We start from the raw sequence: 15,315 nt of genomic DNA, 5'->3' as shown, positions 1-15,315 counted from the left end.
CCGTATGCAAGGGTTGGCATCAACTTGGATTTCAGAACTGATCATGGCCTCGAATGGATCTGGCCAGTGACGAGAAGCCATAATTGATGGCCTGCGCTTTCTCCCTTATCGCCTTCTTCTGGGAGCCAAAGAGCACCAGTTATAGGTACTTGAGATAAATAGAACTATAAAGACTGAATTGCTATGGTTTTGTGTGTGAAATCTGAACATAACTATAACGGCCCTGTAGCCTTTGTTTTTTTCATTGAATATATATAGTAATGTACATGTATATTCACTGAAAAAACAAGAGTGAAGTAACGTTATAGTTAGGTAAAATGTTCAGTAGCAGCGTAACGTTTTAAACTCTAAAAACCACGGAGATTCAGCAGTTATAGTTATCTCAAGTAACAATAACTCGTGCCCTAATGTAACTAACTCATGCTCCTGCCATGCCCTGATTCTTGTCAACAATTTTATTGCAAATGTTGCAGTAATATTTTCAATAATGTCATAGAAGATGTCATGAGTGATGTAATATGTGGGTTAATTAACAGTGCATGGCGACGGCACAAGTTCTTACTACCTTAGGGCATACATTATATTTACTTGAGAAAACTATAACTAGTACATTTCTGTGTTTTTTAGAGTTTGAAATGTTACATTGTTACTGAACATTTTGACTTACTCTAGCATTACTTTGACCTTTGGAATTCTAATTTTTACTTTTAGCGTAAGTAACATTTTGTTACCAACCGTAAAGCCAAACCCAGTCGCGCATTCCCTTCTACAAGGCCCCCCTTCCAACTGCCTGAGGGCATCCAACGACATGCTGCACATGGTCGTGCCGGGCCAGGTCCTGTGGCCAACAACTCTTCTATTCACGGCCTTCAGCTGTGCGCAGCGGGTGGGGGTGGGGGTTTGACCACACCTACCCGAAGGCCAACCCCTTTGCAGTCTGCCAAACCCACACACCACCTTTGGCGAGGTAGCGTCCGGTTGGCCTTGTGGCCCCAGGCACTCCATTCCCCAAGGCCAAAACATCTATATTATGGGAAAGGGGGCATACAGCCTTAATAGACCCTGGGAACCCCATTCCCCAGGATCAAATTGCAGAAACAAGGGAAGTTGGGCAGTGCACTCCCCCCTTCCTGGGACTCGATTCCCCTGGAGCTGAATTCTAAAGGGAAGATGCACGTGGCCCCCTCTTTGAGCCTTATTAGGCCCATGAACCTTATCCTTGGGGCAAAATTGCAGAATAAATGGGAGTGGGTCTGTGCTGGCCCCCTCCCTAAGCCATATAAGGTCCGTGGATCCCTTTCCCCGGAGCTGCATGACATTTTAAAGGGGAGGTGGGCAGCGTGCCCCCTCTCCTCTGAACTGTATTCGAGGCCATATTTGATCAACTAGGGGTGGCGCAGCCCCCCCCCTTCCTGAGCTTTGATAAGGCCAGATCCCCAAGGGCCGAATTATAAAGGGGGGGACGGGCACCAGGGGCCCCCACATAGCACTACGCTAAGTTCCGTGGGCGCAGGCCGAGAGCGCCAGTGGCCCGAGTCGGCTCCCCCATAGAGCGGGAGCTGTTTTTTGCATGCTGTGTGGGCATTAAAACAGAACACAAGTATGCTCAGAGCTGGTGGGAGCATTTTTAAAGCTTCTGCTGGCTGGGAGTAGACTTGTATGTTTGTTCGCGTTTGGCAGGAGATTTAAAAATGCTCCTACCAGACGAGAACAAACTTATGTTTGGGCAAGGAAACTACTATGTCCTTGGGGTGGGCTTCCCGGGACACAGTCACTGAGCCAGCCTGGGGGAGGGGGATGGGTTCCCAGGGATCTTTAAAGGCTCAGGAAGAAGGGATTGCGCAACCCCCTACCCTTCTTTTCAAATTTTGTCCCTGGCGGATAGTGCTACCGGTGCATAATTAGGTTCAGGGAGCAGGGTTGCACACCCCCTCCCTTAATTTCTCGGCCCAAGGGGATTGAGTCCCTGGCCTTTTTAAACTAAGGGAGGAGGCCACTCCCCAAAACATTTCGGCTACGATTAATGCGATTCCCCAGGGCCTTTTTAGGCTGTGGGGTGCGAGCCCCACTCCCCTAAACGAGTATCTGCGCACATCTTGAATAATTGACAAATGTTGAATAAAGTCCCTCTTTGTCGGATTAGGAAGTTTATGGTGCCAAAAGTTATTAGCAACACAAAATAGGCATCTCCTATAGAAATACGATCCTAACTATAACTACCCAGTGGCGACTGGGATATTGGAACTTGCACATCTTGAATAATTGACAAATGCTAAATAAAGTTTCTGTTTGTCAGGTTATGAAGTTTACTTGCGGTTCTGGCAATCTTTAGGGAAAGCAGTGACTGCTAACATTGTCTAGGCTTTTACCTATGGCAAAAAGATTTGGGATTTAACTAGCAGTTACTTGCTTTCTTGTCAAATAGGGATGGGCTCATCCAGATAGTTGCTTGCTAGCTTAAAAAAAAAAAATGTGTTCAGTTTGCTAAAGACCAAAGCAATCCCTTCAGCTTGAAATGTAAATGTACTTTTCCATTAAATGATTCTAATACTGAGAAGTTTTTTCTTTTGTTAACTTGTCGTTTTGAGGAAGAACCACAACATTACCTTACTCTTTCGTTATGATAGCTGTGAAAAACTGATGTTGTACTTGAATTTTTTAAATGCAAAAATGAACCCATGGTAATTTATGTAATTTAACTGTGCTTTCCTTCATATTTTAGCCGAGCTGGGTGACTACAACCATTCAGAGCACATGCCAGGATATCTTTCTGAATACCTCTTTATCCCTAATCAATCTCAAGACTTTGAAAAAGAAACGTCAAAATTACATCAGCAGAATACGTAAGAATTTAAACATTTAAATGGAATGCTTTGTAGTGGAAATTGGTTGCAGTCCTGTTGAGTTACTTGCTTGTTTACATCAGTCATGTCTAAGTCTGTCAACTTCTGGAACGTTTCCCACCCAGTTCTGCTGCATTTCAGCAGCTGATATTTTCAGGTCAGGAGACTTTTACTTTCAGTTAAATTGTTTACATAATGCTCTCTACAGGTGCCCTTCAGTAGATTAAATGAGTGCAACCCCAATGATGGTGTGTGTACCAGTGTGTGTTCATTACACCTTTAAAAATTCGGATTTTTTCATTAGGTTAGTGAGGTTCTACTAGTGCCTGTGGTATGGCTTTTCATTGTAGGCCAAGAAAAATACCAGTGGCGGTCCCTATTCTGTCTGTTTAATATAATTTCCCTATTGCAACTCGTACTTTGCGTGATTTAGTCTTGTATTGCCTTAAATATGCCATACCTTATGTAGGAGAGTGGCATCGACTGCATAGTTGCCCCCAACTTTTTGCTGATGTTTTGACTGTTTTATGACTCTAGCCAGGCTGTGGCCCTGCTATCCAGGACCCCAGCCTATCTGCTTCCTCTGTTAAACGATGTGAGTACCCTAGGTACAAGCCAATTGGATACTGAGGATACCCTGGCAGTCCCTTGTAGATGGTACCCAGGGCATGGGTCCCTCAGTAGGCCTACCAGGGCTGCAGCACTTATTGTGCCACCCTGGGACAGCCATACAAACTGACACCACCAGACCACTACTGTAGTCTGGGTAAGGTGGTGCTAGCACCCCTCACAGGGATATAGGTACCCTATATCCCACCCCATTACAACACATATACTCTCATAGGTCACCCCTATAGCAGGCCTTTGTAATCCTACAAGGCAGGGTGCTGAGGTATGTGTGAGGGGGGACCCCTACCTGAGTAGGGCCCCTCTGCAACTTTCGTAAAATCATTGCTGGGTTGTTTGTAGTGTAGCCATACCATATACTCTTAACCGCATTATAAGTCTATCACGATAACGCGATAACTTGAGAATGGCTACACAGAACCATATCGTGTTTGGTGTCAAACATGTAGGAATCGTACCCCCAGTCCAGCCATGGGCATGAGGGCACGATTCCCCCCTGCTAGAGGGGCGATATGGGAAAAGCGGCAGAATTTAGACATCAATTTAAAAGTGCACAAGTAGTACAAAATGGCTACTACCCGCCACCCACACGACTCTGGCTGGCTGTTGCTGGGGAAAATCCCAGCCTCGCTAGCTGGACAATAGGGCTCCTGTGGCAGGGAGGTGCTAGCATCTCCCCAGACAGGATATGTGGATTGGAACTGGGTGGGTGCACCTTAGGATGCCTTTCAGAGTTGCACGTAGGCAGCTACAGCGCCTGCATTCTGCATACACCGCTTGGAACCGGTTCAGGGGCATCCTGCCCCTCGCCCAGGCGGGAAACCCACAAAGGGGAGAGGGTGTAGCCACCCTTTCCCGCCTCACCTCTCATTGATGGACACTACTCTGGACACTCCCCTCATCTTGGGGATAAAGGTGAATAATGTGGCCCCAGAGCCTCAGATTAATCTTGGACTTTACAGACTTGACCTTCGACGAGCTGCTGCCCAGCTGACTGAAGAAATCTCCCTTGGGGTAAAGTAGTTACCCCCCTGCTTGGCAGGCACCTGAAACACTGCAAATGACCCGGTTGGAACTTCGCTGCTCTTATGGACTTCGTCGAATTCCAGCACCCTCGAGGTGGGTTTCCTAAGCATCCCAGAGGCCTGTGAGTGTGCACAGCAAACCTGAGCACCGTGGACCGCGTGGGTGCCGAGATTCCCAATACCCCAGGACACCGGCTGTAGGAGAGTAGGGTCTGCTTTCTATGTTCACCCCCACTTTTTGCTTTTGCTCCACTGGTTTTCGACTTAGATGTGGCTGTGGGCCTGCTAATCAGACCCACAGCCCAGCTGTTCTCTCTCTAAACTATTACTATGTACTTTAGGTGCATAACCCAATTGGATAGGATCACCTTATTGGCCCCTGTACAGTGTACCTTAGGTACCCAGGGCATAGGTGTACCCTAGGCCTACCAGGTGCTGCAGCATGTATTATGCCACCCCTGGCCTTCCATTATGACACAACTGGCTGATCACTCAGCTGGGGCAAGGTCGTGTAATCACCCCTTGCTTAGGTGTAGTATTCCTATACCTACCTTATATATAGACACATGTGTACCTATCAGCCACTCCTATGGCAGGCCTTAACAATCCTGGAGGCAGAGTGCTTGGTAACATGTGAGAGGGTGCTCCAGCATGAGCTGAGCCTGTCTGCAGCTTTCGGAACCATGTCCTTATAGCTGTTCTATGATATAGCCTACCATATACTCTTAAAGTGCCTTATAATCTTAAACGGTTATGGTAACTATGGTTTGGCTTTATCGAAACATGTCGTGTAAGGTGTCTAACACTTTGGAATAATACCACCATACCATTTCTGGCAATGAGGTTATTATTCCTCCCTTCTAGAGGGAGAAGACATGTTGAAACCTACTTACCCGGTTAAAGTTAACCAGAGCCCCAGCATCACAAAATGGATGCTGCTGCCACGACACAAGTCTGACCTCCTGCTGCTGGGAGTGATCCCGGCACGGGAGGCTTGGACAATAGGTTTCCTGCCTTGGGAGGTGCGAGCACCACCCCAGACAGTCCTTAGTGTATTGGGGCAGGGAGGGATGAAAGAAACGAGACACTGCCTGGGGCACACAAGGTGTCCCATGCATAGTCCAGTTCAAACCGGTGCTGGGGCACTCCAGCCCCAGTCCTGGCGCGAAACCGGACAAAGGGAAGGGGGTGTAACCACCCCCTTCCCAGGTCCCACCCATAAGGCGTGACCTAGCAGGCAACCCAGCCCCCCAGATTAGTATAAATGTGGTAGCTGGGCCCCAGGAGATTAGATTATCCTGAACCTGCAACTTGAACAGAAACTCTGGACATTCGACGAAAGAAGAAGACTGAAGAATCTCCCTTGTGGCCAAGGAGTGGCTACCCTGTGCAAACAGGCACCATCAAGAGACTTACCCTTTGCTTTGCTGAAGTTCTACGAGGGACCGACTGCAGAGCCCGACCAGAGCCTTGACTTCCAGACTTCTCCGACCCTGATCCACATCCACAGCCGAGCTGAGATCCGTGGAGGCGACGAGAGACGTGGGACCGGCTACCTGGGAAAAGTGGCGAGTATCTTCCAGCGCAGCTTCTGAGGTACCCTCGAAGTTGTGCACCGGGGATTGAGAAGCCCCAACCCCAAGCACCATCTGCACCGAAGATCAGCCCCCCACACTCCACGAGTCCTGCGTGGGGCCCTTCTGCATTTTCCTGCTTGCCGCGTCTGTCCGGTTGCTTGCCCGTTGGCTAGCGGCCTTTGCGACGACACACCTTTGAATCTTCACTGCTGGTTTGGCTCCTCCAGACTGGCTCCCGCTTCTCTGCAAAAGAGAAGCACCCCAGACCTTCCTGGTCTGCACCAGAAGCAAGTCCTCCATTTTTCGTGGGTTCCGCTTGCCAAGGCTTGGTGAGTCCTAGTTCGACTTCGACGCCGCCTACAGCAAGAGCCTTCGTGGTACAGCTCGCCTCCTGGTCATCCTCGACGTCTCCTGGTACCCGTGGCTGCTGCGACAAGCTTCACCTTTTCACCTGCAATCTTCACGACATCGCCTGGTTCCTTCCTGGTTCCACGTGGTCACTAGCTAGTGACCCAGACTCTGTCCCTTCTGCTTGCAGGTATCCTCTCTTCTTGATCCCAGCCTTGGGATCCACCGGACACTCTTCACTGACTGCCTGTCAGCAACTTTCCTTCAGGCATCCATAGAAGTCCACGACGAAACCCGACGCAAGTTCACACCTATGCACCCGCAGCCCGTGGGCTAGGTAACTTGGGTACTTCGGTGCTCACAAGGGTAGTGACTATCCTAGGGTCTAGTTTCCGAGTCTCGACTTTCTAGCTACTCCAGAAGTGTCCTAAAACTGCTTATTTCAGAACTGTACTATTTCTATCGATTATACGCATTACGCATGCGTGTTTCCACTCTGCACCTGAATCCCGTGGGCCTCCCACTTCCTAACTGTTGGTAGTGTAGTGTAGCCCCAGCGATTCCCTAGTCCTATTCTATTTCCATGACAGTGGTCCTTATACCACTTCTTTAGTATATGGTTTGCGTGGCCCCTAGGGCCTAACTGTATTACTTACCTGTGTGACTTAATGTATGCTTGAATAAGACTGTGTTGTACTTACCTCGAATCTCATAAAGAGTGCTGAGGGTTTGACTAGAATAAATACACTTTATTTTATATATATATCTGTTGTGGTGTCCTTTCATTTGGTATTCAAGGGATTATATATGGTATCACAGCTGGCTTCACATGCCATTCAGAGTTTAGCCTAAGACTGCTCTTGTCCATGCTACCACTAGGATAGCTGGTCTATAAGGTTGACTTTACAACCAATCACCATAAGGGTTGTTTGGACTGATATAAGGTGTACACTAGAACTAGTGACATCATACATCAGGCCAACTTCTCACATTGGTGAGCAGCGGTTGGGATCTGAGCTTGCTGTTGTAATACCATTGTAATCTTGAGATACTAAATTGAAAGATCACAGATATTGTTTAGGTACATATAACATAGATTATAATACTTAAGTCCTACTGGACTTAGTTGTTGTAGGTTGAAAGGCCTAACACACCCGGACTACAACTACTAGAGAGGTTTAGTAGAAACAACTAGTGTAGGTAGGTGCACACACCACACCCTCACTAGATCATGTCTCTGGGAGGAGATCAAGGAGATTCTCTCTCAGGAGGTGCAGGTCTGAGAAAGATCCCCTCTAGATATGATACCCTAACTTTTCAGGAGATGAGACAATTGTGTACCTCCAGAAAGTTAAAACAGGGTGCAAACCCTACCCTCCTTCAGCTAGGACAGATCCTAGAGGAATATGATGCTCTTAGGGCCTCACAGGCTGGTACCCTAGGTACAGGGGAGGGTCTACCCGCTACAGATGAGTCAGATGGGACTTCAGATGAGGAGGTAGACAGCCAGGGCCAAGTAGGAAGACTTAGCCAGGCTAACCTAAGCTTACATGGGAGTTTGCATGGGGTCCCCCCATACAGACCCCCAAGTAGGCTTAACCAGAAAAGCAGGAGAGACAGATCCCCTTCAAGGGAATCCATCCACTCCCATGTCTCTAGCATCTCTAATGCCTCTTCTCACAGGGGAATGACTTCCCCCCCAGAGAAAAGAGCATGAAGCCAGAATGAGGGAAGCTAATCTAAGGATTGAGAGGGAAGAACTTGCCCTTGCCAAGGAGAAGCTTGCTCTGGCTAGAGAACAAAAGTTAAGTGGGTTAGAACCCACTGGTGGCAGCAATATCCCTAAGGATAGAGACAGGCACTATGATAATAGGAACCTGAGCAAGATTGTCCCTCCCTACAAGTGTGGGGATGACATCCACAAATGGATAACTGCTTTGGAGAGGGCTTGCAAAGTACAGCAGGTACCCCAAATTCAGTGGGCAGCTATCTTGTGGCTCTCCTTCTTTGAGAAAGGTAGAGACATGCTCCTCACAGTTAGTGATGAGGATGCAGACAATTACACTGTCCTGAAGAGTGCTCTAATTGATGGGGTTGGCCTAACCACTGAACAATACTGGTTGTTGTTCAGGGATACCCAGAAGACACAGACTCAGGACTGGACTGACTTTGTAGATTGTGCCACTAAGGCTCTGGAAGGCTGGCTAGTGGGAAGTAAGGTTAAGGACTATACAGGATTGTATAATTTGATCATGAGAGAACAAATCCTTAACAACTGTCAAAACCAGCTACTGCATCAACACCTGATTGATTCTGATCTGACTTCTCCCCAAGAATTGGGAAAGAAGGCAGATAGATGGGTCAGGACTAGAGTTAAGCAGAAAAACCAGAACCAGGGCGGTGATCAGAAAAAGGCAGACCAGAAGGGTAATGATCAGAAACAAAAAGACCAGAAGTCTTCACCAGGCCCCCAAAAGGCTCAGGGGGAGGGTGGTCCCAAAAAGGATAAAAAGAAAGATGGCCAAAAGAAACCATGGTGCAACTATAGTAAGTCCAACTCACATTGGTTTAGTGAGTGCACCAAAAAGGATAATCCCCCAGCCACCATTGCCCCTAAGGCAACTGTACCCCCTAGTTCAGCTGTAAGTGTTGGTTCCCAGCAAAAGGGTGTAGTAGGTTTAACCCTGGGAACTGAGGAGGATTCTGGCCTAGTCAGGATACCTACTCAGGCTGTTCTGATCTGTGATGGGGACATAGCTTTGTCCTCTACTGTAGGCCCCAGTAACCTGGGCAAGTACAGACAGACTCTTTTTATCAACCAAAGAATGGCCCAGGCCTACAGGGACACTGGGGCTAGTGTCACAATCGTGACACCTGCCTTTGTGGACCCTGGACAGATCATACTAGGTGAGAACTACCTAGTGACCAACGCTAGCAATACCACTACCTCCCACAGTGTGGCAATTGTTAACTTCTCCTGGGGAGGGGTAACTGGCCTCAAGAAAGTTGTTGTTAGTTCAGACCTTCCTGTGGAGTGTTTGAAGTTTCAAGATCATTGCCCAGTAGTTTGGTCTGAAGTGGAGTATAGGACCCATGCAGAGATGCTAGGGATAGATGCACATGTCCTTACTGTGACCAGGTCACAGGCCAAAAAGTGCACCACTGAACAAGTGCTGGATCCTGAAACTATGGACCAGTTACAAACCAAGAGAAAGCAGTAGGGTAAAGGCTGTGCCTTCCCCCCTGCCTCAGGCACTGGATCAGCCCTCACAGGAGGATGATTCTGAGGGCCCTGAAGGAACTGTCCTAGAAGAACTTGAACCTGATCAGGTTGAGTTTCTTGGGACAGGGGGACCTTCAAGGGCAGATCTGAGGCAGGCACAATTAGACTGCCCCTCTCTTGAACCCCTCAGACAGCAGGCTGCTGCTGAGGCTGCAGGGAATGCTCAAGGTACCCATAGAGTGTATTGGGATGAAGGGCTGCTGTATTGAGAGGCTAGAGACCCCAAGCCTGGTGCATCCAGGAGGTTGGTCATACCACTGAAGTTCAGAGGCTTCCTTCTTACCTTGGCCCATGATATTCCCCTTGCAGGACACTTAGGCCAGAACAAGACTTGGGACAGGCTTGTCCCTCACTTTCACTGGCCCCATATGCCAGAAGATACCAAGGAGTTTTGTCGCTCCTGTGTCACCTGCCAAGCCAGTGGCAAATCAGGTGGCACCACAAAGGCCCACCTCATACCACTACCTGTGGTGGGTGTTCCCTTTGAAAGAGTGGGCATAGATATTGTAGGACCAATGGACCCACAAACAGCATCTGGGCACAGATTCATACTGGTGATAGTGGACCATGCCACCAGGTATCCAGAAGCTATTCCCCTGAGGACCACAACAGCGCCTGTTGTGGCAAGGGCCCTACTTGGAGTATTCTCCAGAGTGGGCTTTCCAAAGGAGGTCATTTCTGACAGAGGTGCCAACTTCATGTCAGGATATTTGACTGCAATGTGGAAGGAGTGTGGTGTGAACTACAAGTTCACCACACCCTATCACCCACAGTGCAATGGGCTTGTTGAGAGATTCAACAAGACCATAAAGGGAATGATAAAAGGTTTACCAGACAAGCTTAGGCGAAGATGGGACATCCCTTTACCCTGCCTTCTGTTTGCTTACAGAGAGGTCCCACAAAAGGGGGTTGGCTACAACCCTTTTGAGCTTTTGTTTGGGCATCCTGTAAGAGGACCCCTATGTTTAGTAAGGGAAGGATGGGAGAGACCATTCAGACAACCCAAACTTGACATAATGGATTATGTACTTGGTCTCCGCTCCAGAATGGCAGAGTATATGAAGAAGGCTTCTAAAAACCTTGAGGCAAGCCAAGAACTCCAAAAAGCTTGGCATGACCAAAAGCCTGTGCTGACTGTTTACCAGCCAGGGCAGAAAGTGTGGGTGTTGGAGCCAGTGGCCCCAGCAGCACTCCAAGACAAATGGTCTGGACCCCACACTATTGTTGAGAAAAAGGGAGAAGTCACCTACTTGGTGGACCTTGGGACTCCCAGAAGCCCCCACAGGTTGCTTCATGTCAACAGATTGAAGGCATATGTTGACAGGGCAGACTTGGGCTTACTCATGGCTACAGATGAGGGGCAGGAGGAAGAGAGTGGCCCTCTCCCAGACCTGTTGACTCAGAACCCTGATGATGGCTCAGTTGATGGTGTGGTCTTTTCTGACAGCCTCACTGTCCATCAGCAACAGGACTGCAGACAAGTTCTGCAATCCTACAGACATATGTTCTCTCTGACCCCAAGTCAGACAAACTGGTGCACCCATGAGGTGGACACTGGTGACAGTCTGCCTGTGAAGAGTAAAATCTACAGGCAACCTGACCATGTCAGGGACTGCATAAAAGTTGAGGTACAAAAGATGTTGGAGCTGGGAGTCATTGAACCTTCAGAGAGCCCTTGGGCTAGTCCTGTAGTTCTTGTTCCAAAACCTCACACCCAAGATGGTAAGAGAGAGATGAGGTTTTGCGTGGATTACAGAGGTCTCAATGCTGTCACTAGGACAGATGCCCACCCAATACCTAGGGCAGATGAGCTCATTGACAGACTGGCAGCTGCTAAGTTTTTGAGCACATTTGACCTAACAGCAGGCTACTGGCAAATCAGACTAGCTGAGAATGAAAAGGCCAAAACTGCTTTCTCGACCCCAGGAGGACATTATCAATTTGTGGTAATGCCCTTTGTTTTGAAGAAAGCACCTGCCACTTTCCAAAGGTTGGTGAATCAAGTCCTTACTGGGTTGGATGATTACTGTGCAGCTTATCTTGATGATATTGCTGTCTTTAGCTCCACCTGGGAGGATCACCTGGTCCACCTGAGGAATGTTTTAGAGGCCCTGCAAAAGGCAGGCGTCACTATCAAGGCCACTAAGTGCCAGATAGGGCAGAGCAAGGTTGTATACCTGGGCCACCTAGTTGGTGGGGTTCAGGTTCAACCACTGGAGAGCAAGATCCAGACCATAAAGGACTGGACTCCTCCAACTACCCAGACTCCGGTCAGAGCTTTCCTGGGCCTGACTGGGTAGTACAGAAAGTTTAAGAACTATGGGTCCATTGTGACACCACTTAATGACTTGACCTCCAAGAAAATGCCAAAGAAAGTTCAGTGGATAGTAAGCTGTCAAAAAGCATTTGATGACCTGAAGCAGGCCATGTGCAGTGCACCTATTCTGAAAAGTCCAGACTACTCCAAAGAGTTTATTGTCCAGACAGATGCTTCTGAGTTGGGTGTGGGAGCTGTTCTTTCACAACTTAGCCCATTGCTTTTATAAGTAGGAGGCTGACCCCTAGAGAGAAACGTTGGTCAGCTATTGAGAGGGAGGCCTTTGCTGTGGTTTGGGCCCTGAAGAAGCTGAGGCCATACTTGTTTGGCACTCACTTCAAGATTCAGACCGACCATAAGCCCCTCTTGTGGCTAAATCAGATGAAGGGTGAAAATCCCAAACTTCTTAGGTGGTCCATTTCCCTACAGGGGATGGACTTCACAGTGGAACATAGACCTGGGACTGACCATGCCAATGCAGATGGACTCTCCAGACATTTCCACTTAGAACATGAAGACTCAACTGGTCAAGGTTAGTTTAATGTCCCTAAGTTTGGGGGGGGGGGGTTGTGTAGGAGAGTAGGGTCTACTTTCTATGTTCACCCCCACTTTTTGCTTTTGCTTTACTGGTTTTCGACTTAGATGTGCCGTGGGCCTGCTAATCAGACCCACAGCCCTGCTGTTCTCGCTCTAAATTAATACTATGTACTTTAGGTGCATAACCCATTTGGATAGGGTCACCTTATTGGCCCCTGTACAGTGTACCTTAGGTACCCAGGGCATAGGTGTATCCTAGGCCTAGCAGGGGCTGCAGCATGTATTATGCCACCCCTGGCCTGGCCTTCCATTATGACACAACTGGCTGATCACTCAGCTGGGGCAAGGTCGTGTAATCACCCCTTGCTTAGGTGTAGTATTCCTATACCTACCTTATATATAGACACATGTGTACCTATCAGCCACTCCTATGGCAGGCCTTAACAATCCTGGAGGCAGAGTGCTTGGTAACATGTGAGATGGTGCTCTAGCATGAGCTGAGCCTGTCTGCAGCTTTCGGAACCATGTCCTTATAGCTGTTCTATGATATAGCCTACCATATACTCTTAAAGTACCTTATAATCTTAAACGGTTATGGTAACTATGGTTTGGCTTTATCAAAACATGTCGTGTAAGGTGTCTAACACTTTGGAATAATACCCCCATCCCATTTCTGGGGATGAGGGTATTATCCCTCCCTTCTAGAGGGAGAAGACATGTTGTAACCTACTTACCCGGTTAAAGTTAACCAGAGCCCCAGCATCACAAAATGGATGCTGCTGCCACGACACAAGTCTGACCTCCTGCTGCTGGGAGTGATCCCGGCACGGGAGGCTTGGACAATAGGTTTCCTGCCTTGGGAGGTGCGAGCACCACCCCAGACAGGCCTTAGTGTATTGGGGCAGGGAGGGATGAAAGAAACAAGACACTGCCTGGGGCACACAAGGTGTCCCATGCATAGTCCAGTTCAAACCGGTGCTGGGGCACTCCAGCCCCAATCCTGGCGCGAAACTGGACAAAGGGAAGGGGGTGTAACCACCCCCCTCCCAGGTCCCACCCATAAGACGTGACCTAGCAGGCAACCCAGCCCCCCAGATTAGTATAAGTGTGGTAGCTGGGCCCCAGGAGATTAGATTATCCTAAACGTGCAACTTGAACAGAAACTCTGGACCTTCGACATTCGACGAAAGAAGAAGACTGAAGAATCTCCCTTGTGGCCAAGGAGTGGCTACCCTGTGCAAACAGGCACCATCAAGAGACTTACCCTTTGCTTTGCTGAAGTTCTACGAGGGACCGACTGCAAAGCCCGACCAGAGCCTTGACTTCCAGACTTCTCCGACCCTGATCCACATCCACAGCCGAGCTGAGATCCGTGGAGGCGACGAGAGACGTGGGACCGGCTACCTGGGAAAAGTGGCGAGTATCTTCCAGCGCAGCTTCTGAGGTACCCTCGAAGTTGTGCACTGGGGATTGAGAAGCCCCAACCCCAAGCACCATCTGCACCGAAGATCAGCCCCCCACACTCCACGAGTCCTGCGTGGGGCCCTTCTGCATTTTCCTGCTTGCCGCGTCTGTCCGGTTGCTTGCCCGTTGGCTAGCGGCCTTTGCGACGACACACCTTTGAATCTTCACTGCTGGTTTGGCTCCTCCAGACTGGCTCCCGCTTCTCTGCAAAAGAGAAGCACCCCAGACCTTCCTGGTCTGCACCAGAAGCAAGTCCTCCTTTTTTCGTGGGTTCCGCTTGCCAAGGCTTGGTGAGTCCTAGTTCGACTTCGACGCCGCCGACAGCAAGAGCCTTTGTGGTACAGCTCGCCTCCTGGTCCTGGTCATCCTCGACGTCTCCTGGTACCCGTGGCTGCTGCGACAAGCTTCACCTTTTCACCTGCAATCTTCACGACATCGCCTGGTTCCTTCCTGGTTCCACGTGGTCACTAGCTAGTGACCCAGACTCTGTCCCTTCTGCTTGCAGGTATCCTCTCTTCTTGATCCCAGCCTTGGGATCCACCGGACACTCTTCACTGACTGCCTGTCAGCAACTTTCCTTCAGGCATCCATAGAAGTCCACGACGAAACCCGACGCAAGTTCACACCTATGCACCCGCAGCCCGTGGGCTAGGTAACTTGGGTACTTCGGTGCTCACAAGGGTAGTGACTATCCTAGGGTCTAGTTTCCGAGTCTCGACTTTCTAGCTACTCCAGAAGTGTCCTAAAACTGCTTATTTCAGAACTGTACTATTTCTATCGATTATACGCATTACGCGTGCGTGTTTCCACTCTGCACCTGAATCCCGTGGGCCTCCCACTTCCTAACTGTTGGTAGTGTAGTGTAGCCCCAGGGATTCCCTAGGCCTAGGCCTATTCTATTTCCGTGACAATGGTCCTTATACCACTTCTTTAGTATATGGTTTGCGTGGCCCCTAGGGCCTAACTGTATTACTTACCTGTGTGACTTAATGTATGCTTGAATAAGACTGTGTTGTACTTACCTCGAATCTCAAAGTGCTGAAGGTTTGACTAGAATAAATACACTTTATTTTATATATATATATATCTGTTGTGGTGTCCTTTCATTTGGTATTTAAGGGATTATATATGGTATCACAGCTGGCTTCACATGCCATTCAGAGTTTAGCCGAAGACTGCTCTTGTCCATGCTACCACTAGGATAGCTGGTCTATAAGGTTGACTTTACAACCAATCACCATAAGAGTTGTTTGGACTGATATAAGGTGTACACTAGAACTAGTGACATCATACA

General features: G+C 48.7%; 1 protein-coding gene across 5 annotated transcripts in view; it reads left to right on the top strand.

Annotated features, from left to right (window-relative positions):
• The window catches only part of PTPN4 (protein tyrosine phosphatase non-receptor type 4), a 1,082,125-nt gene that overhangs the window by 277,574 nt on the left and 789,236 nt on the right, over positions 1 to 15,315 (top strand). For all 5 annotated transcript variants that reach the window (XM_085645981.1, XM_085645984.1, XM_085645983.1 and 2 more), the window contains exon 8: positions 2,723 to 2,843. In XM_085645981.1, the coding sequence (XP_085502107.1) occupies positions 2,723 to 2,843 (121 nt within the window). The remainder of the gene's footprint in view (positions 1 to 2,722; positions 2,844 to 15,315) is intronic.

Source organism: Triturus cristatus, chromosome 3_1, assembly GCF_964204655.1.
Source record: "Triturus cristatus chromosome 3_1, aTriCri1.1, whole genome shotgun sequence".
NCBI classification, from domain to species: Eukaryota; Metazoa; Chordata; class Amphibia; order Caudata; family Salamandridae; genus Triturus; species Triturus cristatus.
The sequence above is the reverse complement of the archived record's forward strand: the minus strand, read 5'-3'. Positions and strand labels throughout refer to the sequence as shown.